The 26,523-nt window shown below is 45.3% G+C and overlaps 1 protein-coding gene across 2 annotated transcripts in view; it reads left to right on the top strand.

Moving 5' to 3' along the window:
* The window catches only part of LOC137306094 (spectrin beta chain, non-erythrocytic 1-like), a 321,761-nt gene that overhangs the window by 263,233 nt on the left and 32,005 nt on the right, over positions 1–26,523 (top strand). Inside the window, exons 30-31 of one of the 2 annotated variants that reach the window (XM_067975160.1) lie at positions 3,410–3,606; positions 23,638–23,884. In XM_067975160.1, coding sequence (XP_067831261.1) covers positions 3,410–3,606; positions 23,638–23,643 — 203 coding nt within the window. In that variant the 3' untranslated portion in view covers positions 23,644–23,884. Of the gene's footprint in view, positions 1–3,409; positions 3,607–23,637; positions 23,885–26,523 lie in introns of those variants that run through there. The other variant, XM_067975159.1, reaches the window with a different exon arrangement.

The following is a 26,523-nucleotide window of genomic DNA, read 5'->3' as shown; positions in this document are numbered from 1 at the left end:
AGATAAAATTAAACCCAACTGGATCACTAATTTAAGGGATCGGCACACTGCTGATAAGACTCCAGTCTCCAATAAGTGTTTGGTTGTCAAGTAGATGCTCGTGGGGACGGACAGAATCCTTTAATGCAGTTTTAGGATTTGATAATTGGATTACGAGCCATGTTGATGTCAGACCACAGACGGGGCGAGAGAGGCGGGCTGATTGGTACTTGTGAAGGGCATTGGTTTGTCACTTTTCCACTCAGTGAGTTTATTCACTCCCAGTTTCACTGTGCACAGTTAAGACTTCCTGACATTTATTCTTCAGCAGGAAGGCTGAGATCAGATGAGGTGGGAGTCTCAGTTTCTGGTGGGAGGTTTTGCTCTGCCCATTTCCCCAGCATCAGCCTCATTACAATATTATAGAATTGGTGGACATTAACGGTTAATAATCATTCCAATAAAGGGGGGAAAGAGATTTAAAACTTTGTTGTGGAAGGAACCCAGCCAAAGAGGTGAAGGGTCAGTGATTGATGGAGTAAACAGTTGGGGAACTGAAGAACATTGAGCAGAAGAATGATTCCCTCTCCCATTGACAGTTTACTCAGAAAACATGGACAAACTCGGGTCTACACACTTAACTCACATTTACACATGTACACGGGTAGGCACGCACACTCTCAACACACTCACACTCACACTCACACGCACACACACTCAACGCACACACTCAAATCAGTAAATGAGCAATGGCAGGCCTTCAAGGCGGAGATAGTTTGGGTACAGACCAAGCATATTCCCATAAGGAGGAAAGATGGGGCTCCCTGGATGACAAAGGAAATAGAGGTTAAAATAAAACAGGAAAAGGAGGTTTATGACAAATGTCAGGTACAGAATACAGTAGGAAACCGGGCAGAATACAGAGAGTGCAGAGAGAAATTGAAAAAAGATATAAGAAGGGCAAAGAGAGAATATGAGAGAAGATCAGCGGGTAACATAAAAAGTACCCAAAAATCTTTTCTAAACATTTAAAAGGATAGTTAAAGGAATGGTGGGGTTGATTTGGGACAAAAAAGGAAATCTTCTTGTGGAGACGGAGGGCATGATTGAGGTACTGAATGAGGACTTTGTATCTGTCTTCACAAAAGAAGAGTATGAAGTTGATGTCCAGGAGAGGAGGAGGGAGTAGAGATATTGGATAGGATCAAAATAGATAGAAAGGATGTGCTAAATAGGCTGGCATCACTCAAAGTTAACAGGTCACCGGGTCCAGATGGAAGGCATCCTAGGTTGCTGAGGGAAGCTGGGGTGGAGATAACAGAAGCTCTGACCATAATCTTTCAATCCTCCTTGGATATGGGAGTGGTGCCAGAGGATTGGAGGATTGCAAATATTACAACCCTGTTCAAAAAAAGGGAGAGGGATAAACCCGGTAACTACAGGTCAGTCAGTCTAACATCAGTGGTGGGGAAACTACCAGAGACCATTGTCAAGGATAAAATCAGTTCTCACTTGGAGAAGCATGGGTTAATAAGGGACAGCCAGCACGGATTTGTTAAAGGAAAATCATGACTGACAAACCTGATAGAGTTATTTGATGAAGTAACAGAGAGGGTTGATGAGGGTAATGCAGTGGTTATATATAGACTTTCAAAAGGCATTTGATAAAGTCACACAACAGACTTATTCAGAAAGTAGAAACACATGGGATTAAAGGGACGGTGGTAACTTGGGTACGTAATTGGCTCTGGGATAAGAGGCAGAGAGTAATGGTGAACGGATGTTTTTCTGACTGGAGAGAAGTATGCAGTGGGATCCCCCAGGGGTCAGTATTAGGACCATTGCTTTTCTTGTGATATTTGAATGACCCGGACATGGGGATAGGGAGCACAATTTTGAAGTTTGCAGATGATATAAAACTTGGCAATATAGTAAATAATGAGGAGGATAGTAGCAGACTTCAGGAGGACACGGACAGACTGGTGAAATGGGCAGATGCAATTTAATGCGGATATGTATGAAGTGATGCACTTTGGGTGAAGAACATGGAGAGGCAGCATAATCCAAACGGTACAATTCTGAGAAGGGTGCAAGAGCAGAGAGACCTGGGGGGCATATTCACCAATCATTGAAGGTGGCAGGGCAAGTTAAGGCAGTTAAGAAAGTGTATGGGATACTTGGCTTTGTAAATCGGGGCATTGAATACAAAAACAAGGAAGTTATGCTAAACCTTTACAAATCACTGGTTAGGCCTCAGCTGGAGTATTGTGTACAGTTCTGGGCACCACACTTTCGGAAGGATGTCAAGGCCTTGGAGAGGGTGTAAATGCACTTACACACTCAACACACGCGCGCGCACTCTCAACGTACTCACTCTCAACACACATGCACTTTCAACTCACACTCACTCTCATTGCACACGCACACACTCAACACACTCTTCACAATGACACACACTCTCCATAAATACTCACACACTCTCTCTCAACACACACGCATTTCCAACTCTCACTCACAACACACACTCAACACACACTCTCTCTCAACACACATACACTTTCAGTTCCCTCACAGTTCCCTTTTCATGTCACTAAATACAATGGGGTGCCCCGGACAATGTGCAGTAATCAATACCCCATTTATAACCCCATTTATAACCCCATTTATAACCCCATTTGCCTTTTCTACTGCACTCCCACCATTAGATATCAATGTGTCTGCTCCCAAAGATCACTCTGTTCTTCCATTCTACTAAGAATCTTTCCCCCCCTTTCACTTCATCGAACTGCATCTCCGAGCTGTTCCCAGTCCCCTGATCTGACCATGACCTCCCCCCTCAGAGTTTGCCGTGCCTTCTAATTTGATATCAGTAAACTTCACCATCATCACTTTTTACACAGCGAGTTGTGATGATCTGGAATTCACTGCCTGAAAGGGTGGTGGAAACAGGTTCAATAGTAACTTTCAAAAGGGAATTGGATAAATACTTGAACATTTGCAGGGCTATGGGGAAAGGGCAGAGGGGTGGGACTAAATGGATAGCTCTTTCAAAGAGCTGGCATAGGCACAATGGGCTGAATGGCCTCCTCCTGTGCTGTATGATTCTATGAAATGATCCCTGGGGCCCACTGGCACTTACAACCTTAACGTGGTGGCTGAACAGGGTGATTACTAAATCAGACCCTCTATCCAGGCCCTCTATCCAGGCCCTCTAATCAGACCCTCTATCCAGACCCTCTATCCAGGCCCTCTATCCAGGCCCTCTAATCAGGCCCTCTATCCAGGCCCTCTATCCGGGCCCTCTAATCAGGCCCTCTATCCAGGCCCTCTAATCAGACCCTCTATCCAGGCCCTCTAATCAGGTCTGGGTTTAGCGACTTGTAGCAGGTGGGCTGTGGGCTGTTTGACGTGAGTTGTGCCCTTTTCTCAGTGCTGGAGGTGCATCAGTTTGCGCAGGAGGCGGTGGTGGCAGAATCGTGGCTGAGCTCGCACGAGCGGCTGGTCACCAGTAACCAGCTGGGGAGCAGCGTGGATGAAGTGGAACAGCTGATCAAACGGCACGAGGCCTTCCGCAAATCGGCAGCGGCCTGGGAGGAGCGATTCAGCTCACTGCGAAGGATCACCACGGTAAGCCCAGTCAAACCCAACTTCAGGGAATAATTTAAAGCACAACTTACTTTGGAAGGTGCCTTCCGAAAATAAAATCGTGGAAGGGACTGGGCCGTCCCAGGCAGGAGGCCCAGGTTCGGGCGCCAATCCGGGGAGAGCTGGTTGTCGGTTGACATCACTTGAAGTGCTAAATGCCCCTGGGCCAGGGAGGGGACACGCAGCTGCTGAGTGTTGCTGAAAAGTACACAGAGGTGAGAACAGGTTCAGGCGAGGCTGTGATGCCCTTCACGGTGGAATAGCCTGTGACCCTCACTGTCTGTCTGCTTGTGAATGGGAAACCTTATCCCAGCATAAAAAACATCACCACTCTCCGAGAGAGGAAAGTTGGAAGGCTGAAATTAGAAAAAAAAATTAAAATCGGAAGAATGGAAAAGGATGAGGCACAAACGATGGTTTCATGAGTGTGAGAGAGAGAGAGCGAGAGAGAAACTCCAAATCAGCAAAAACCCAGGGGAAACGGGACGACTTCAATTTCAGAAAACAAGTCAACGGCCTGAATGTATCACATGACCAACCAGTAATAAACTGGTTATCGGCCTGTGCACTGGTTGTGTGACGGGGGGACCCTGTGTGACGGGGGGACCCTGTGTGACGGGGGGACCCTGTGTGACGGGGGAACACTGTTCCAAGAAGTAAGTGGCCGCATGAGGGTGAAAAATTTGAGAATAGCTATCCTGTTGTTTAATAATTGTCGATGAAACTTGCATTTATATAACGGCATTTACAACCTCAGGACGTCCCAAACCACTTCACAGCTAATGCAGAATTTTTTCTTGAAGTGTAGCCACTGTTGTAATATAAGAAATGCAGCAGCCAAGGAACCATAAACAGCAATGGGATAATGACTAGATATTGGACCAGAATTTGCTGTCAAAATAATGGTGAGGCTAATGGGCGCTCACCGTTGTTAATGTGCAAATCGCGCAGCAACTCCAGGCGAGGGGCAGGTGTGCGGTTAAATGTGAAAATCCGGAAGTTTCTGTCTGAGATGCGCTGCTCTGCCGTCAGCTTCAGGAAAACAGCATCTCACCGTCTGACTCATCGTTGAAATGCATTGAACGGCGTGAAGTTGCTATATTTGCCCAGTAGATACGAACTAAACTCGCCGCAGAAAGATACAGCTTGTTCATTTCAGTCAAGGTCCCCTTTTTAACGGCGTGATAAGTGTAAATACTGTCAAACAACCTCTCTGGCACTGAAAATTAACACACTCACAGACAGACACACTCAAACACACTCACACTCAGCACACACACTCACGCACACACACACTCTCAGCACACACACACACACACACACTCTCAGCACACACACACACACATTCACACACACTCTCAGCACACACACACACACTCACACACACTCAGCACACACACACACACACTCACACACACTCTCAGCACACACACACACACACACACACACTCTCAGCACACACACACACACTCACACACACTCAGCACACACACACACACTCACACACACTCTCAGCACACACACACACTCACACTCACACACACTCAGCACACACACACACACTCACACACACTCTCAGCACACACACACACACACACTCTCAGCACACACACACACACACACTCTCAGCACACACACACACACACACACACACACACACTCTCAGCACACACACACTCTCAGCACACACACACACACACACACACACATGTCACTGCCCCCCCTCTCCCCATAGCCCTGTATCAATCCAAAACTAATCCCACTGCCCCTCTCTTAATTACTGCTAATTAACCACTCTGGCTCTAATAATTAACTGTTACAAGTACGGAGTCTCATTCTTTCAGCTTTTAATCGTTGCAGATTTACATTTTTTTAAAAACTTTTTCTTTGTCTCTTTTTCTCTCTCTTAATCCAATCTTTCTTTCCCTCTCTTTATTTCTCTTTCTGTACCTGATTTGACATTGAATTCATTATTCTAATTGACACTTCCTTGTTCAGACTCTGTGCTGTTCATTTACAATCCTTCAATCTGATCACAGAATCATAGAAAGGTTACAGCACGGAAGGAGGCCATTCGGCCCATTGAGGCTGTGCCGGCTTTATGCCAGAGCAATCCAGCTAGTCCCACTCCCCGTCCTTTCCCCGTAGCCCTGCAAATTTTTTCCTTTCAAGTACTTATCCAGTTCCCTTTTGAAGGCCATGATTGAATCTGCCTCCACCACCCCCTCGGGCAGTGTACTCCAGATCCTAACCACTCGCTGTGTAAAAAAGTTTTTCCTCATGTCATCTTTGGTTCTTTTGCCAATCACCTTAAATCTGTGCCCTCTGGCCCTTGACCCTTCTGCCAATGGGAACAGTTTCTCTCTATCTACTCTGTCCAGACCCTTCATGATTTTGAATACCTCGATCAAATCTCCTCGCAACCGTCTCTGTTCCAAAGAGAACAACCCCAGCTTCTCCAGTCTATCCACGTAACTAAAGACCCTCATGCCTGGAATCATTCTAGTAAATCTCTTTTGCAACTCTCTCTAAGGCCTCCGCATCTTTCCTAAAGTGCGATGCCCAGAACTAGACACAATATTCCAGTTGTGGCCGAACCAGTGTTTTATAAACGTTCATCATGACTTCCTTGCTTTTGTACTCTATGCCTCTATTTGTAAAGCCCAGGATCCTGTATGCTTTTTTAACTGCTTTCTCAACCTGCCCTGCCATCTTCAATGATTTGTGCACATATACCCCCAGATCTCTCTGTTCCTGTACTCCTTTTAGAGTAGTGCCCTCTAGTTTATATTGCCTCTCCTTATTCTTCCAACCAAAATTTATCACTTCGCATTTTTCTGCATTAAATTTCATCTGCCACGTGTCCACCCATGTCACCAGCCTGTCTATATCCTCTTGAAGTCTATCACTATCCTCCTCACTGTTTTCTACCTTTCCAAGTTTTGTGTCATCTGCAAATTTTGAAATTGTGCCTTGTACACCCTAGTCCAATATATCAAGAAAAGCAGTGGTCCCAGCACCGACCCCTGGGGAACACCACTGTACACCTCCCTCCAGTCCGAAAAACAACCGTTCACCACTACTCTCTGTTTCCTGTCACTTAGCTAATTTCATATCCATGTTGCTACTGCCCCCTTTATTCCATGGGCCACAATCTTGATGATAAGCAGCACTTTATCAAATGCCTTTTGAAAGTCCATATACACCATATCAACGATATTGCCCTCATCTACCCTCTCTGTTACCTCATCAAAAAACTCTATCAGGTTAGTTAAACACTATTTGCCTTTAACAAATCTGTGCTGGCTTTCCCTCATCAATCCACACTCGTCCAAGTTACTGTTAATTCTGTCCTGGATTATCGTTTCTAAAAGTTTCCCCACCACTGAGATTAAACTGACTGGCCTGTAGTTGCTGGGTTTATCCTTACACCCTTTTTTGAACAAGGGTGTAACATTTGCAATTCTCCAGTCCTCTGACACCACCCCCGTATCTACAGATGTTTGGAAGATTGTGGCCAGCACCTCCGCAATTTCCACCCTTACTTCCCTCAGCAACCTAGGATGCATCCCATCCGGACCGGGTGACTTTTCTACTTTAAGTACAGCTAGCCTTTCTAGTACCTCTTCTTTATCAATTTTTAGCCCACCCAGTATCTCAACTATATCTTCCTTTACTGTGACTCTGGCAGCATCTTCTTCCTTGGTAAAGACAGATGCAAATACTCATTTAGTACCTCGGCCATCCCCTCTACCTCCATGAGTAGATTACCTTTCTGGTCCCTAATCGGCCCCACCCCTCCTCTTACTACCCGTTTACATACTTGTAGAAGACTTTTGGATTCCCTTTTATGTTGGCCGCCAGTCTATTCTCATACTCTCTCTTTGCCCCTCTTATTTCCTTTTTCACTTCCCTTCTGAACTTTCTATATTCTGCCTGATTCCCACTTGTGTTATTAACCTGACATCTGTCATACGCACCCTTTTTTCATCCTACTCACTATTTCTTTTGTAATCCAGGGAGCTCTGGCCTTAGTTGCCCTACCTTTCTGTCTTGTGGGAATGTGCCTAGACTGTACCCGATCCATCTCCAAATCTCCGATGAAATCACCTCTTAATCTTCTAAATTCCAGGGGATACAATCCTAATTTGTGTAATCTCTCCTTGTAATTTAACCCTTGGAGTCCAGGTAACATTCTAGTAAATCTACGCTGCACTCCCTCCAAGGCCAATATATCCTTCCTAAGGTGCGGTGCCCAGAACTGAACACAATACTCCAGGTGTGGTCTAACCAGGGCTTTGTATAGCTGTAGCATAACTTCTACCCCCTTGTATTCTAGTCCTCTAGCTATAAAAGCCATCATTCCATTAGCTTTCTTGATTATTTTCTGTATCTGTCTATGACATTTAATGATCGATGTACATGGACCCCTAAGTCTCTTTTGGACCTCCACTGTTTCATCATTTAGAAAGTACTCTGATCTTTCCTTTTTAGGTGCTAGGTGGATGGCCTCACACTTGCCTACACTGAAATCCATTTGCCACAGTTTTGCCCATTCACTTAATCTATTAATATCTCTCTGTAATTTTATGTTTCCATCTACACTGCTTACAATGCCGCCTATCTTTGTGTCATCAGCAAACTTGGATATGTGGCTCTCTATCCCGTCATCGAAGTCGTTAATAAATACAGTGAATAGTTGAGGCCCCAACACAGATCCCTGTGGGACACCACTAGTCACATCCTGCCTATTTGAGTCCCTGCCCTTTATCCCTACTCTCTGTCTCCTGCCGCTCAGCCAATTTCCTAACCAGGTCAATAATTTGCCCTCAATTCCATGAGTTTCAACTTTAGCTAACAGTCTCTTATGAGGGATTTTACTGAATGCCATCAGCAAGTCCATATAAACAACATCCATAGACATTCCCCTGTCCACGACTTCAGTCACCTCTTCAAAAAATTCAGTCAGGTTCTTCCGATATGACCTACCCTTTACAAATCCATGCTGGTTCTCTCTGATCAGCTGAAAATTTTCAAGGTGTTCAGCCACTCTATCCTTAATTATAGACTCTAGTAATTTCCCGACTACAGATGTTAGGCTAACTGGTCTTTAATTCCCTGGTTTCCCTCTCTCACCTTTCTTAAATAGCGGAGTGACATTCAATTTTCCAATCTAAAGGAACGGTTCCTGAATTGAGAGAACTTTGAAAGATTATAGTTAGGGTTTCTGCAATGTTCTCACCGACTTCCTTTAAAACCCTGGGATGGAAACCATCTGGTCCTGGGGATTTGTCACTCTTTAGTGCCATTATTTTCTTCATTATTGTTAATTTGCCTACGTTAATTATGGTGAGTCCCTGTCCCTGGTTCAAAATTAGTTTCCTTGGGGTGTCCAGCATGCTATCATCTTCCTCTACTGTAAATACTGACGCAAAGTTCCCATTGAAGTCGGCCTGACCTAAATTTAGAATCTTTAGTAGCTGATACGGGGGTCTCCTTTCAAACACAACGTTGAACTCGATCATATTATGATCATATCGATAAATGTTCACATATGTTAGGCTGTTAACTAAATCTGGCTCATTACTCATTATTAAATCTAATACGGCCTGCCCCCTGGTTCTAAGACATATTGATGCAGAAAGCTGTCCTGGGCACACAAGAAATTTGCTACCTTTCTGAATTCAGCTCATCTGCTTATCCTTATCAATATGCAAGTTAAAATCCTATTAAAATCACTCTGCCTTTGCTACATGTTTATCTAATCTCTGCCATTTCACAGCTGCTACTAGGGGCCTATACACAACTCCCACTATAGTCATGAATCCTTTTCTATTTCTTAATTCTACCCATAAAGACTCCTCTGCCTGCTTTCCTCTTGTTATCATAGTATCATAGTAGACACAGCACAGGAGGAGGCCATTCGGCCCATCGTGCCTGTGTCGGCTCTTTGAGGGCTATCCAATTAGTCCCACTCCCCTGCTCTTTCCCCATAGCACAACAAATTTTTTCCCTTCAAGTATTTATCCAATTCCCCTTTGAAAGTTACTATTGAATCTGCTTCCACCGCCCTTTCAGGCAGCGCATTCCAGATCAGAACAACTCACTGCGTAAAAAAAATGTTCCCTCATATCACCTCTGGTTCTTTTGCCAATCACCTTAAATCTGTGTCCTCTGGTTACCGATCCCTTCTACCACTGGAAACAGTTTCTCCTTATTTACTCTGTCAAAACCGTTCATGATTTTGAACCTCTATCAAATCTCCCCTTAACCTTCTCTGTTTTAAGGAGAACAATCCAGTCTCTCCACATAACTGAAGTCCCTCATCCCTGGAACCATTCTGGTAAATCTCCTCTGCACCCTCTCTAAGGCCTTGACATCCTTCCTAAAGTGTGGGGCCCAGAATTGGACTCAATACTCCAGCTGAGGCCTAACCAGTGTTTTATAAAGGTTTAGCATAACTTCCTTATTTTTGTACTCTACGCCTCTGTTAATAAAGCCCAGGATCCCGTATGCTTTTTTAACAGCCTTCTCAACTTGTCCTGCCACCTTTAAAGATTTATGTATTTGCACCTCCAGTCTCTCTGCTCCTGCACCCCCTTTAAAATTGTGCCAATTAGTTAATATCGCCTCTCCTCATTCTTCCTTCTAAATTGCATCATAGAATCATAGTAAGTTACAGCACAGAAGGTGGCTATTGGGCCCATCGTGTCCATGCCGGCCGAAAAAGAGCTGTTCAGTTTAACTCCACTTTCCAGCACTTGGTCCGTAGCCCTGTAGGACTTCAGGTGCACATCAAAGTACTTTTTAAATGAGTTGATGGTTTCTGCCTCTACCACCTTTTCAGGCAGTGAGTTCCAGACCCCCACCACCCTCTGGGTGAAAACATTTCTCCTCAGCTCCCCTCTAATCCATCTACCAATTACTTTAAATCTATGCCCCCCTGGTCACTGACCCCTCTGCCAAGGGAAATAGGTCCTTCCTATCCACTCTATCCAGTCCCGTCATAATTTTATACACCTTAATTAAATTTCCCTTCAGCCTCCTTTGTTCCAAAGAAAACAACCCCAGCCTATCCAATCTTTTCTCGTAGCTAAAATTCTCCAGTCCTGGCAACATCCTCGTAAATCTCCTCTGTACCCTCTCTGGTGCAATCACATCTTTCCTGTAATATGGTGACCAGAACTGTACGCAGTACTCAAGCTGTGGCCTAACCAATATTTTATGCAGTTCTAACATAACCTCCCTGCTCTTATATTCTGTGCCTCGGCTAATAAAGGAAAGTATCCCGTATGCCTTTTTAACCACCTTATCTACCTGTCCTGCTACCTTCAGGGATCTGTGGACATGCACTCCAAGGTCCCTTTGTTCCTCTACACCTCTCTGTATCCTCCCATTTATTGTATATTCCCTTGCCTTGTTTGCTCTCCCCAAATGCATTACCTCACACTTCTCTGGATTGAATTCCATTTGCCACTTTTCTTCCCACCTGATCAGTCCAGTGATATCTTCCTGCAGTCTACAGCTTTCCTCCTCACTGTCAACAACACTTTTTTATCATCTGCAAACTTCTTGATTAAGCCCTCCACATTCAAGTCCAAATCATTAATCCTATACCACAAAAAGCAAGGGACCTGGTACTGAGCCTTGCAGAACCCCACTGGAAACAGCCTTCCAGTCACAAAAACACCCGTCGACCATTACCCTTTGCTTCCTGTCACTGAGGCAATTTTGGATCCAACTAGCCACTTTCCCTTGGATCCCATGGGCTTTTACTTTTTTGACCAGTCTGCCATGTGGGACCCTGTCGAAAGCCTTGCTAAAATCCATATACACTACATCAAATGTGTTGCCCTCATCGACCCTCCTTATTACCTGCTCAAAAAATGTAATCAAGTTATTCAGACACGACCTTCCCTTAAAAAATCGATGCTGACTGTCCTCGATTAACCCGTGCCTTTCTAAATGACGATTTATCCTGTCCCTCAGAATCGATTCCAATAATTTGCCCACCATTGAGGTTAGACTGACTGGCCTATAATTACTCGGTCTATCTCTTTCTCCCTTTTTAAACAACGGTACAATGTGAACAGTCCTCCAATCCTCTGGCATCACGCCTGTATCCAGGGAGGATTGGAAAATGATGGTCAGAGCCTCTGCTATTTCCTCCCTTGCTTCTCTTAACAGCCTGGGATACATTTCATCCAGGCTTGGTGATTTATCCACTTTCAACGATGCTAAACCCCTTAATACTTCCTCTCTCACTATGTTTACCCCATCCAATATTTCACACTCCTCCTCCTTAACTACGATCTCTGCATCGTCCCCCTCTTTTGTGAAGACAGATGCAAAGTATTCATTAAGAACCATACCCACATCTTCCACCTCCACACATAGTTTACCTTTTTGGTCTCTAATCGGCCCTACTCTTTCCTTAGTTATCCTCTTGCTCTTTATGTATTTATAAAACATTTTTGGGTTTTCCTTAATTTTACTTGCCAATATTTTTTCATGCCCATTTCACACTTCTCTGTTAAATTTGATCTGCCATGTGTCTGCCCATTTCACCAAACTGTCTGTGTCCTCCTTTGTTACCGTCCTCCACATTGTTTACTACATTTCCGACTTTCATGTCATCTGCAAACTTTGAAATTATACCCTTTATACCCAAATCGAGGTCATTAATATATATCAAAAAGATCAGTGGTCCTAATACGGACCTCTGGGGAGCACCACTGTATATTTCCCTCCAGTCTGAAAAACAACCATTCACCACTATTCTCTGCTTTCTGTCCCCTAGCCAATTTTGTATCCACGTTGCCACTGTCCTTTTAATTTTGCCAACAAGTCTATTATGTGGTACTTTACCAAATGCCTTTTGAAAGTCCATATACACAACATCAACCGCACTACACTGATCAACCCTCTCTGTTACTTTGTCAGTCAAGTTGGTCAAACACGATTTTCCTTTAATAAATCCGTGCTGACTTTTCCAAGTGCCAATTAATTTTGTCCTGGATTTCTGTCTCTAAAAGTTTCCCCACCACCGACGTTAGGCTGACTGGCCTGTAATTGCCGGGTTTATCCCTCTCCCCCTTTTTGAACAGGGGTGTAACATTTGCAATCCTCCAGTGCTCCAGCACCATCCCTATATCTAAGGAGGATTGAAAGATTGTGGCCAGCGCCTCCGCAATTTCCACCCTTACTTCCTTCAGTAACCGAGGATCCATCCCAACTGGACCGAGTGACTTTTCTACTTTGAGTACAGCCAATCTTTTAATTACCTCCTCTTTACCTATTTTTATCCTATCCAATATCACCAATACCTCCTCTTTTACTGCTCCAATGGCTGCGTCCTCTCCACTAGTGAAGACGGGTATGAAGTATTCATTTAGTGCCTCAGTCATGCCCTCTGCCTCCACAAGAAGATCTCCTTTTTTGTTCCTTTGACTACCCTTTTACTATTTATATGTTTATAAAACACTTTTGGGTTCCCTTTATGTTAGCTGCTAATCTATTCTCATACTCTCTCTTTGCTCATATGATTCCCTTTTTTAGATCTGCTCTGTACTTTCTGTATCAGCCTCCTTTTTCTGTTTCATTTAGATCTCTATATCTTTAGTATAATACCCAGGGAGCTCTAACTTTCCCCCTTGTGGGAATGTGTCTACTCTGTACCCGAACCATCTCCTCCTTGAAGGCCTCTCATTGTTTAATTACTGTTTTGCCTACCAGTTTTTGATTCCAATCCACCTGGGCAAGATCCCTTTTTAACTCACACCCTCCTCCAGTTTAGCATTTTGACATTTGATTGTTCCTTGTCCTTTTCTATAACTATTCTAAACCTGATGATATTATGATCACTGTTCCCCAAATGCTCCCCCACTGAAATATGCTCCACCTGCCCCACTTCATTCCCCAGAACCAGATCCAGCACTGCTTCCTTCCTCGTTGTGCTGGAAACACACTGATCCAGAAAGTTCTCTTGAGCACATTTCAGGAATTCCTCCCCCTCTTTGCCCTTTACACTATTACTGTTCCAGTCTATATTGGGATAATTGGAGTGCCCCATTGTCACTACTCTACAGTTCTTGCATTTTTCTGTAATTTGCCTGCAAATTTGCTCCTCTATCTCCTTCTCACTATTTGCTGGCCTATAGTATGCATCCAGTGGCATAAGAGCTCCTCTATTGTTCCTTAATCCTAACCAAATAGATTCTGTCTTTGACCCCTCAACTACATCATCCGTTTCCAGTGCTATAACAGTTTCTTTGCTCATTACTGCCACCCGCCCCCCGTTCCTTCCTTACCTTTCCTGAATGCCTTGTAGCCAGCAATATTAAGTACCCAATCCTCCCCTTCTTTAAGTCAGGTCTCTGTTATTGCCACGATATCATCGTCCCACGTGGCGACTTGAGCCTGCAGCTCACCAATCTTATTTCCACACTATGTGCATTTTTGCACATGCACTCCAATCTCATCTTAGACTGCCTCACATCAGCCCCCTGTCTGATCCCTCCTATCTCTGAACTATTCTTTACTCTACTCTCTTCCAGTCCTAATTAACTCCCTGCGAGGACATTAGTCCCAGCTCTGATGAGGTGCAACTCGTCCAGCTTGAACAGATTCCTCCTGCCCCAGAACTGGTCCCAATGCCCCAGGAATCTGAAGCCCTCCCTCCTGCATCATTGCTCCAGCCACGCATTAACCTGTCTTATCCGACTATTCCTATAATCACTACCGCGTGGCACTGGGAGTAATCCATAGATTACTAGCTTTGAAGTCCTGCTTTTTAACTTCCTTCCTAGCCCCTGAAACTCTGACTGCAGGACTTCAATCATTTTCCTTCCTATGTCATTGGTTCCCACATGGACCATGACTTCTGGCTGCTCCCCTTCTCCCCTCAAAATGTTCTGCACCCTCTCAGTGATGTCCTTTACCCTGGCACCAGGGAGGCAACACAACATGCGGGACTCACGTCTGTGGTTGTAGAAACGCCCGTCTATCCCCCTGACTATCAAATCTCCTATAACAACTGCATTTCTTTTGCCCCCCTGTTCAGCCGAGTCACTGGTATTCAACACTGAATACCGATTTGTGAGTGCCACACACCCAGGGGACTCCTGCACTGCCTGCCCGTTCCTCCTAGTTCTGCCTGAACTCTCGGTAGCTGCAGGGTGAACACCTCCTGAAACATGCTATCCACGGAACTCTCAGCTTCCTGCATGCACTGTAGTGACACCAGCCGCCCGTCAACCTCAGAAACCCTGAGCTCGAACCCTTCCTAACAGCACTGTGGGAGAACCTTCACCACACAGACTGCAGCGGTTCAAGAAGGCGGCTCACCACCACCTTCTCAAGGGCAATTAGGGATGGGCAATAAATGCCGGCCTCGCCAGCGACGCCCACATCCCGTGAACGAATAAAAAAAAAGTTGGCCACACTTCCTGCACTTGTGGTTTTCCAGGACACACACAGTGTTCTGGAGTTCGCACATTCCACAGGATGTGCATGCGACGGGCCCCAGCTGTCCCGCCATGTTAGCCAACAGTTATTTAAACTGTTTGTTTAGCATTATGGCAATTTACTGTTCATCTGAAACTAAAACGCGAACCACTAAAAAACACTAACCATTACTGATTTACCCTCGGCGCTCCTCCTTGCCTTGTTTTGATTCCTCGTGCGGCTCCCTTTATGCTCCACTCAGTCTTAGTCATTGAAGTAATTTCATCCTTAATCACTAAGGCTCCTCCTCCCTCTCTACCAGTTTCCCTATCCTTCCTGTAGACCTAATAACCTGGTATATTCAGTTCCCAGTCCTGACCGTCTTGCAGCCATGTCTCAGTAATGGCTACCATGTTGCACCCTCCAAGTTGAAATTGCACCTGCAGTTCATTTAGCTTGTTCCTTATACTGTGTGTATTTGTATAAAGAACGCTTATTTGGGCCAAGCACCCGAATCTGGAGAAGATGGGACCTGTACAGGCTGCACCTCAATGGAACTGGGACCAATATCCTCGCGGGGAGGTTCGCTAGTGCTGTGGGAGGGATGGGCACCTGGATGTAGCGCTGGAAAGGAGAAACAAGGGGCACAAAGGATCGGGAGAGAAAGATCCCGCAAGTAATAGTGCAGTATTAGGTGGGATCAGACTAAGAGAAAGTACACGAAAGTCTAAGACTGGTTTGCATTACGTGTGTAAATGCACGAAGTGTGGTAAACAAGGTTGGTGAGCTGCAGGCGCAAATAGCCACATGGGAATATGATGTCGTGGTGATAACGGAGACCTGGCTCAAAAAGGGCAGGATTGGATACTAAATATTCCTGGATACAAGGTGTTCAGGAAAGATAGGGAAGGAAAGAAAGGAGGGGGGGTGGCAGTATTGATTAAGGAGAATATTGCAGTACTGGAGAGAGAGGATGTCCTGGAGGGGTCAAGGACAGAATCTATTTGGTTTAAGTTAAGAAATGAAAGAAGTGCCATTATATTACTGGGTGTATTCTATAGGCCACCAACCAGTGGGAAGGATATAGAGGAACAAATTTGCAGGGAAATTACAGAGAGGTGCAAAAGCCATAGAGTAGTGATAACTGGGGACTTCAACTATCCTAATATAGACTGGGATAACAATAATATAAGGGGCAAAGAGGGGAGGAATTTTTGAAATGTATTCAGGATAACTTTCTTAACCAGTACGTTTCTGGCCCAACAAGGAAGGAGGCATTGCTGGACTTGGTTCAAGGGAATGAGGCGGGCCAAGTGGAGTAAGTGAAAGTGGGGGGGAGAATTTAGGGAACAGCGATCATAGTATCATAAGGTTCAGAATAGTTAAGGAAAAGGACACGGACCACTCTAAAGTAAAAATACTCAATTGGAGGAGGGCCAATTTCAATGGGATGAGAACAGATCTGGCCCGGGTAAATTGGAATCAAAGATTGGCAGGCTAAACTGTAATTGAACAATGGGCGGCCTTTAAAGAGGAGATAGTTCGGGTACAGTCTAGGCACATTCCCATGAGGGGGAAAGGTAGGGCAATTAAAGCCAGAGCTCCCTGAATGACAAAAGAGATAGAGAGTAAGATGAAACAGAAAAAAGGGCAGTATGACAGATGTCAGGTTGATAACACATGTGAGAGCCAGGCAGAATATAGAAAGTTCAGAGGAGAAGTGAGAAGGGAAATAAGAGGGGCAAAGAGAGAGTATGAGAATAGACTGGCGGCCAACATAAAAGGGAATCCAATAGTCTTCTACAGGCATGTAAACAGTAAAAGGGTAGTAAGAGGAGGGGTGGGGCCGATTAGGGACCATAAAGTAGATCGACTCATGGAGGCAGAGGGGATGGCCGAGGTACTAAATGAGTACTTTGCATCTGTCTTTACCAAGGAAGAAGATGCTGCCAGAGTCTCAGTAAAGGAAGATATAGTTGAGATACTGGACGGGCTAAAAATTGATAAAGAAGAGGTACTTGAAAGGCTGGCTGTACTTAAAGTAGATAAGTCACCCGGTCCGGATGGGATGCATCCTAGGTTGCTGAGGGAAGTAAGGGTGGAAATTGCGGAGGTACTGGCCATAATCTTCCAAACATCTGTAGATAGGGGGGTGATGCCAGAGGACTGGAGAATTGCAAATGTTACACCCTTGTTCAAAAAAGGGTGTAAGGATAAACCCAGCAACTACAGGCCAGTCTGTTTAACCTCAGTGGTGGGGACGATAATACGGGACAGAATTAACAGTCACTTGGACGAGTGTGGATTGATGAGGGAAAGCCAGCACGGATTTGTTAAAGACAAATCGTATTTAACTAACCTGATAGGGTTTTTTTGATGAGGTAACAGAGAGGGTAGATGAGGGCAATGCGGTTGCTGTGGTGTATGTATGGACTTTCAAAAGGCGTTTGATAAAGTGCAGCATGGTAGGCTTATCATCAAGATTGAAGCCCATGGAATAAAGGGGGCAGTAACAACATGGATACAGAATTGGCTAAGTGACAGGAATCTTACAACACCAGGTTATAGTCCAACAGTTTTATTTGAAAATTTGATTTTCAAATCAAACTGTTGGACTATAACCTGGTGTTGTACGATTCCTTACATTTGTCCACCCCAGTCCATCACTGGCATCTCCACATCATAAGTGACAGGAAACAGAGAGTAGTGGTGAACAGTTGTTTTTCGGACAGGAGGGAGGTGTACAGTGATGTTCCCCAGGGGTCGGTGCTGTGACCACTGCTTTTCTTGATATATATTAATGGCTTGGACTTGGGTGTACAGGACACAATTTCAAAATTTTCAGATGACACAAAACTTGGAAGGGTAGTGAACAGTGAGGAGGATAGTGATAGACTTCAAGAGGATATAGACAGGCTGGTGACATGGGCGGACACGTGGCAGATGAAATTTAACGCAAAAAAATGCGAAGTGATACATTTTGGTAGGAAGAACGAGGAGAGGCAATATAAACTAGAGGGCACAATTCTAAAAGGGGAACAGGAACAGAGAGATCTGGGGGTATATGTGCACAAATCGTTGAAGGTGGCCGGGCAGGTTGAGAAAGCGGTTAAAAAAGCATACGGGATCGTGGGCTTTATAAATAGAGGCATAGAGTACAACAGCAAGGAAGTCATGATGAACCTTTATAAAATACTGGTTCGACCACAACTGGAGTATTGTGTCCAGTTCTGGGCACCGCACATTGGGAAAGATGTGAAGGCCTTAGAGAGGGTGCAGAAGTGATTTACTAGAATTATACCAGGGATGAGGGACTTCAGTTACGTGGATAGACTGGAGAAGCTGGGGTTGTTCTCCTTGGAACAGAGAAGGTTGAGAGGGGATTCGATAGAGGTATTTAAAATCATGAAGGGTCTGGACAGAGTAGATAGAGAGAAACTGTTCCCATTGGTGGAAGGGTCAAGAACCAGAGGGCATAGATTTAAGGCGATTGGCAAAAGAACCAAAGGTGACATGAGGAAAAACTTTTTCACACAGCGAGTGGTTAGGATCTGGAATGCACTGCCCGAGGGGGTGGTGGAGGCGGATTCAATCATGGCCTTCAAAAGGGAACTGGATAAGTACTTGAAAGGAAAAAAATTTGTAGGGCTACGGGGATAGGGCGGGGGAGTGGGACTAGCTGAATTGCACTCGCATTGAGCCGGCACGGACTCGATGGGCCGAATGGCCTCCTTGCGTGCTGTAACCTTTCTATGATTCTATGATCTGCCCTTCTGCTCTAATGTTGTTTTTCTCACACGTTTCTTGTTTCTCTCTCCTGATTTAATTACTTTACATCTTTTAGTTTTCCCTTTACCTGTAGTGACTAAAGCATAATTTCTGACTGTTACTCTACTCTCGTCCTCTTCATTCGTTTTAGAATTATTATTTATACTATCTTTTCCACCTGAGACCCCCTGCCTCCCCATCGTTTAAAGTCCTTGTGACCACCCTATCCTCTGGGACCCTGGTACAGCTCCTTCCTGTCCAGTATTGGTGCCAGTGTCCCATGAAATGGAACTCCACACCAGTCTTTCAGCCATGTGTTCACCTCCCTAATCTGCTTATCCCAACGCCAATTTGCATGTGGACCAGGTAATAATCCAAAGATTATAGCCTTTGAGGTCCTGTTTTTTAAATTTAGCTCCTAGCTCCTGGTACTTTCTGAACAGGACCTCTTGTCTACTCTTTCCTACATTGTTGGTCCCAACGTGGACCACAACGACTGGATCCTCTCCCTCCCTCTCCAATATCCTTTCAAGCCAGCTTGAGATATCCCTCACCCTGGAACCAGGTAGGCAACATACCATTTGGGACTCTCGATCCTGCTTACAAAGGATGCCACATGTCCCCTAATTATTGAATCCCCTACAACTACCACACCACACTTCTCCTCCTCTTCCCTTCGGACAGCCTCCTGCTCCAAGGTGCCATGGTCAGCATTCTGACTGTCCTTCTGACAGTCTTTATCCTTATCCTCATAGGTAGCAAGTACATTGTTCCTGTTGGACAGGATCAGTTTCTGTGGATCCTCGTTCTCTATCTCACCTGGGTTCCCCTTACCCTGTACACTATCGGCCTCCCCTACTCCGTTCTGATCATCTACCTCACTACGAGGTGTGACCAAAGTCTGGAGCAAACTGTCCAGATACTCCTCCCCCTCCCTTACGTGTCGGAGTGTCTCCAACTCGCACTCTTGTGTGTCCGGACTGCAGTGTGTGGGAGTTTGTGGACATCGAGAATGTCCCGAGCGAACACATCTGCAGTAGAAGTCTCCGCCTCGAATCTCAGACACTCACACTCACAGACACACATGCACACACGTATGCGTCAGGCACATACAGACGCACACACACCCCATATTAATTCAAAACTAATCCCACTGCCGTACTCTCTCCCTGTAGCCCTGTACCAATTCCAAGACTAATCTCACTGCCGTACTCTCTCCCTGTAGCCTTGTATCAATCCCAAACTAATCCACTGCCCCACTCTCTCCCTGTGGCCCTGTATCAATCCCAAACTAATTCCACTGCTCTGCTCTCTCAAAAGGGACAAAAGAGCTGAATTCCTGAGGTGAGAGTGACCGAGTGTGGCACCAAGGAGCCCTAGTAAACTTGAAGTCAATGGGAATCAGGGGGAAAACTCTCCAATGGCTGGAGTTATACCTAGCACAAAGGAAGATGGTAGTGGTTGTTGAGGCCAATCATCTCAGCCCCAGGACATTGCTGCAGGAGCTCCTCAGGGCAGTGTCCTAGGCCCAACCATCTTCAGCTGCTTCATCAATGACCTTCCCTCCATCATAAGGTCAGAAGTGGGGATGTTCACTGATGATTGCACAGTGTTCAGTTCCATTCGCAACCCCTCAGATAATGAAGCAGTCCGAGCCCGCATGCAGCAAGACCTGGACAACATCCAGGCTTGGGCTGATAAGTGGCAAGTAACATTCATGCTAGTCAAGTGCCAGGCAATGACCATCTCCAACAAGAGAGAGTCTAACCAACCCCCCCTTGACATTCAACGGCATTACCATCGCCGAATCCCCCACCATCAACATCCTGGAGGTCACTATTGACCAGAAACTTAACTGGACCAGCCATATAAATACTGTGGCTACAAGAGTAGGTCAGAGGCTGGGTATTCTGCAGTGAGTGACTCACCTCCTGACTCCCCAAAGCCTTTCCACCATCTACACGGCACAAGTCAGGGGTGTGATGGAATTCTCTCCACTTGCCTGGATGAGTGCAGCTCCAACAACACTCAAAAAATTTGTTACCTCCTCAAAAAATTTAATCAAGTTAGTCAGACACGACCTTCCCTTAACAAATCCATGCTGACTGTCCTTGATTACTCCGTGCCTTTCTAAGTGATGGTTTATCCTGTCCCTCAGAATTGATTCCAATAATTTGCCCACCGCCGAGGTTAGACTGGCTGGCCTGTAATTACTCGGTCTCTCCCTCGCTCCCTTTTTAAACAACAGTACAACGTTAGCAGTCCTCCAATCCTCCGGCACCATGCCTGTATCCAGGGAGGATTGGAAAATGATGATCAGAGCCTCCGCTATTTCCTCCCTTGCTCCTTTTAACAGCCTGGGATACATTTCACCCAGGCCTGGTGATTTATCCACTTTCAAAGATTAATACTTCCTCTCTCACTAAGTTTATCCTGTCCAATATTTCACACTCCTCCTCCTTAACTACAATGTCTGCATTGTTTAAAAAGGTTCATCGTTACTTCCTTGCTTTTGTACTCTATGCCTCTATTTACAAAGCCCAGGATCGTGTATGCTTTTTTAACCGCTTTCTCAACCTGTCCTGCCACCTTCAACGATTAGTGTGTATATATACCCCCAGGTCTCTCTGTTCCTGCGCCCCCTTTAGAATTGTACCCTTTAGTTTATAATGCCTCTCCTCGTTCTTCCTGCCAAAATGTATCACTTTGCACTTCTAGAAACATAGAAAAATTTACAGCACAGAAGGAGACCACTCGGCCCATCGTGTCTGTGCCGGTCGAAAAAGAGTGATCCAGCCTAATCCCACTTTCCAGCACTTGGTCCGTAGCCCTGTAGGTTACGGCACTTCAAGTGCACATTGAGCACTTTTTAAATGAGTTGAGGGTTTCTGCCTCTACCACCTTCTCAGGCAGTGAGTTCCAGACCCCCACCACCCTCTGGGTGAAAAAATTTCTCCTCAGCTCCCCTCTAATCCTTCTACCAATTACTTCAAATCTAATCCCCCTGGTCACTGACCCCTCTGCTAAGGGAAATAGGTCCTCCCTATCCACTCTATCTAGTCCTGTTATAATTTTATATACCCCTGAATTAAATCACCTCTCAGTCTCCTTTGTTCCAAAGAAAACAGTCCCAACCTATCCAATCTTTTCTCATAGCTAAAATTCTCCAGCCCTGGCAACATCCTCGTAAATCTCCTCTGTACCCTCTCTAGTGTAATCGCATCTTTCCTGTAATGTGGTGACCAGAACTGTACGCAGTACTCAATCTGTGGCCTAACCAATGTTTTATACAGTTCGAGCATAACCTCCCTGCTCTTATGTTCTATGCCTCAGCTAATAAAGGAAAGTATCCCGTATGCCTTTTTAACCACCTTATCTACCTTCAGGGATCTGTGGACATGCACTCCAAGGTCCCTCACTTCCTTTACGCCTCTCAGTATCTTCCCATTTATTGTGTAATCCCTTGCCTTGTTTGCCAGGTTAGACTGACTGGCCTATTATTACTCGGTTTATCTCTTTCTCCCTTTTTAAACAACGGTACAACATTAACAGTCCTCCAATCCTCCGGCACCATGCCTGCAGCCAGGGAGGATCGGAAAATGATGGTCAGAGCCTCTGCTATTTCCTCCCTTGCTTCTTTTAACAGCCTGGGATACATTTCATCCGGGCCTGGTGATTTATCCACTTTCAACAATGCTAATCCCCTTAATACTTCCTCTCTCACTATGTTTATCCTATCCAATATTTCACACTCCTCCTCCTTAACTACAATCTCTGCATTGTCCCCCTCTTTTGTGAAGACAGACGCAAAGTATTCATTAAGAACCATACCCACATCTTCCACCTCCACACACAGGCTACCTTTTTGGTCTCTAATAGGCCCTACTCTTTCCTTAGTTATCCTCTTGCTCTTTATGTATTTATGAAACATTTTTGGGTTTTCCTTAATTTTATTTTCCAGTAATTTTTCACGCCCTCTCTTTGCTTTCCTAATTTCCTTTTTAATTTCACCCCTGCACTTTCTATACTCCTTGAGGCTTTCTGCAGTATTGAGCTCTTGGGTGTCTGCTTCCCTTTTTTGCCTTATCTTACCCTGTATGCTCCTTGACATTCAGGGGGCTCTAGATTTGGCAGTCCCACCCTTTTTCTTTGTGGGAACATGTTTACTCTGAACCCCTTGAATCTCCCCCTTGAATGCCTCCCACTGCTCTGACACCGATTTACCGTCAAGTAGCTGTTTCCAGTCCACTTTTGCTAAATCACTTCTCAGCTCAGTAAAATTGGCCTTTCCCCATTTTAGAACTTTTACTCCTGACTATCTTTGTCCTTTTCCATAACTGTGCTAAATCTAACTGAATTATGATCTCTACCAGCAAAATGCTCTCCCACAAATACTCCTTCCACCTGCCCAGCTTCATTCCCTAAAACTAAATCCAGAACTGCCCCCTCCCTTGTTGGGCTTACTACGTACTGACTAAAAAAGTTCTCCTGAATGTAATTTAAGAATTTTGCACCCTCTATAACTTTTGCACTGATTGTATCCCAGTTAATATTAGGGTAGTTGAAATCCCCTACGATTACTGGCTTATTGTTTCTGCACTTCTCAGAAATTTGCTGACATATTTGCTCTTCGATCTCCCTCTGACTGTTTGGGGGTCTATATTACACTCCCAGCAGTGTGACTGCCCCTTTTTTGTTCTTTAGCTCAACCCATATGGCCTCATTTGATGATCCTTCTAACATATCATCCCTGCTCACAGCCGTAATTGTTTTTTTAATTCCAATGTTTCTGAATTCCAGAGGTGAGGTGAGAGTGACTACCCTTGACATCAAGGCAGCATTTGACCGAGTGTGGTACCAAGGAGCCCCAGTAAAATTGAAGTCAATGGGAATCAGGGGGAAAACTCTCCAGTGGCTGGAGTCATACCTAGCACAAAGGAAGATGGTATTGGTTGTTGGAGGCCAATCATCTCAACCCCAGGACATTGCTGCAGGAGTTCTTCAGGGCAGTGTCCTAGGCCCAACCATCTTCAGCTGCTTCATCAATGACCTTCCCTCCATCACAAGGTCAGAAATGGGGATGTTCGCTGATGACTGCACAGTGTTCAGTTCCATTCGCAACCCCTCAGATAATGAAGCAGTCCGAGCCCGCATGCAGCAAGACCTGGACAATATCCAAGCTTGGGCTGATAAGTGGCAAGTAACATTCGCGCCAGTCAAGTGCCAGGCAATGACCATCTCCAACAAGAGAGAGTCTAACCACCTCCCCTTGACAGTCAACGGCATTTCCATCGCCGAATCTCCCACCATCAACATCCTGGGGGTCACCATTGACCAGAAACTTAACTGGACCAGCCATATAAATACTGTGGCTATGAGAGCAGGTCAGAGGCTGGGTATTCTGCGGCGAGTGACTCACCTCCTGACTCCCCAAAGCCTTTCCACCATCTACAAGGCACAAGTCAGGAGTGTGATGGAATACTCTCCACTTGCCTGGATGAGTGCAGCTCCAACAACACTCAAGAAGCTCGACACCATCCAGGACAAAGCAGCCCGCTTGATTGGCACCCCATCCACCACCCTAAACATTCACTCCCTTCACCACCGGCACAACGTGGCTGCAGTGTGTACCATCCACAGGATGCACTGCAGCAACTCACCAAGGCTTCTTCGACAGCACCTCCCAAACCTGCGACCTCTACCACCTCGAAGGACGAGAGCAGCAGGCACATGGGAACAACACCACCTGCACGTTCCCCTCCTAGTCACACACCATCCCGACTTGGAAATATATCGCCGTTCCTTCATCATCGCTGGGTCAAAATCCTGGAACTCCCTTCCTAACAGCACTGTGGGAGAACCTTCACCACGCGGACTGCAGCGGTTCAAGGTGGCGGCTCACCACCACCTTCTCAAGGGCAATTAGGGATGGGCAATAAATGCCGGCCTCGCCAGCGACGTCCACATCCCATGAACGAATAAAAATGAACAATATTGCCACCTCCCCCCTCCTTTTTTATCCCCCTCTCTACCTCAGCCGAAAACCCTGTAACCAGGAACATTGAGCTGCCATTCCTGCCCCTGTTTCAGCCATGTTCTTAAGCTGAGATACCATACTTCCACATGTCTATCTGTGCCCTTAGTTCATCTGCCTTATTCACTAGACTCCTTGCATTGAGGTATATCCCATTAAGCACTGCCAAACTCCTTTGTTGTCTAGTTTCTAACCTTTGTTTCCTCTGCCTTACTAACTCACTTACTAATTTTCTGCCTTCCGTTTCCAGCTCTGCTTCTCTCCCTTCCGAATCTATGCTCAGCTTCCCATCCTCCTGCCAAGCTAGTTTAAACCATCCCCCACAGCACTAGCAAACCTTCCTGCGAGGAAATTGGTCCTGGCTCTGTTGGGTGCAACCCATCCGGCCTGTACAGGTCCCACCTCCCCCAGAACCGGTCCCAATGCCCCAGGAATCTAAAGCCTTCCCTCCTACACCATCTCTCCAGCCACGCATTCATCTTCTCTATCCTGTTATTTCTATACTCGGTAGTGCGTGGTACCACGAATAATCCGGAGATTACTACCATTGAGGTCCTGCTTATTAATCTCTTTCCTAACTCCTTAAAATCTGCCTGCAGGACCTCATCCCTCTTTCCACCTATGTTGCTTCTCCAGATTGAATTCCATATGCCACTTTTCTGCCCACCTGACCAGTCCATTGCTATCTTCCTGCAGTCTGCAGCTTTCTCTGCATTAAATTTCATCTGCCAAAAGCTGAGCGAAAGGCAACAGAGAGTAGGGATAATGGGAAGGTACTCACATTGGCAGGATGTGACTAGTGGTGTCCCCCAGGGATCTGTCTTGGGGCCTCCATTATTCACAATATTTATTAACGACTTAGATGAAGGCACAGAAAGTCTCATATCTAAGTTTGCTGATGACACAAAGATTGGTGGCATTGTAAGCAGTGTAGATGAAAACATAAAATTACAAAGCGATATTGATAGATTAGGTGAATGGGCAAAATTGTGACAAATGGAATTCAATGTAGACAAATGTGAGGTCATCCACTTTAGATCAAAAAAGGATAGAACAGGGTACTTTCTAAATGGTAAATAGTTAAAAACTGTGGATGTCCAAAGGGACTTAGGGGTTCAGGTACATAGATCATTGAAGTGTCATGAACAGGTGCAGAAAATAATCAAGAAGGCAAATGGAATGCTGGCCTTTATATCTAGAGGACTAGAGTACAAGGGGGCAGATGTTATGCTGCAGCTATGCAAAACCCTGGTTAGACCGCACCTGGAGTACTGTGAGCAGTTCTGGGCACCGCACCTTCGGAAGGACATATTGGCCTTGGAGGGAGTGCAGCGTAGGTTTACTAGAATGATACCCGGACTTCAAGGGTTAAGTTACGAGGAGAGATTACACAAATTGGGGTTGTATTCTCTAGAGTTTCAAAGGTTATGGGGTGATCTGATCGAAGTTTATAAGATATTAAGGGGAACGGATAGGGTGGATAGAGAGAAACTATTTCCGCTGGTTGGGGATTCTAGGAGTAGGGGACACAGTCTAAAAATTAGAGCCAGATCTTTCAGGAGCGAGATTAGAAAACATTTCTACACTCAAAGGGTGGTAGAAGTTTGGAACTCTCTTCCGCAAACGGCAATTGATACTAGCTCAATTGCTAA

This window comes from Heptranchias perlo, chromosome 41 (genome assembly GCF_035084215.1).
Source record: "Heptranchias perlo isolate sHepPer1 chromosome 41, sHepPer1.hap1, whole genome shotgun sequence".
NCBI classification, from domain to species: domain Eukaryota; kingdom Metazoa; phylum Chordata; class Chondrichthyes; order Hexanchiformes; family Hexanchidae; genus Heptranchias; species Heptranchias perlo.
Note: the sequence above shows the minus strand (reverse complement) of the source record. Positions and strands in the feature narration are given on the sequence as shown.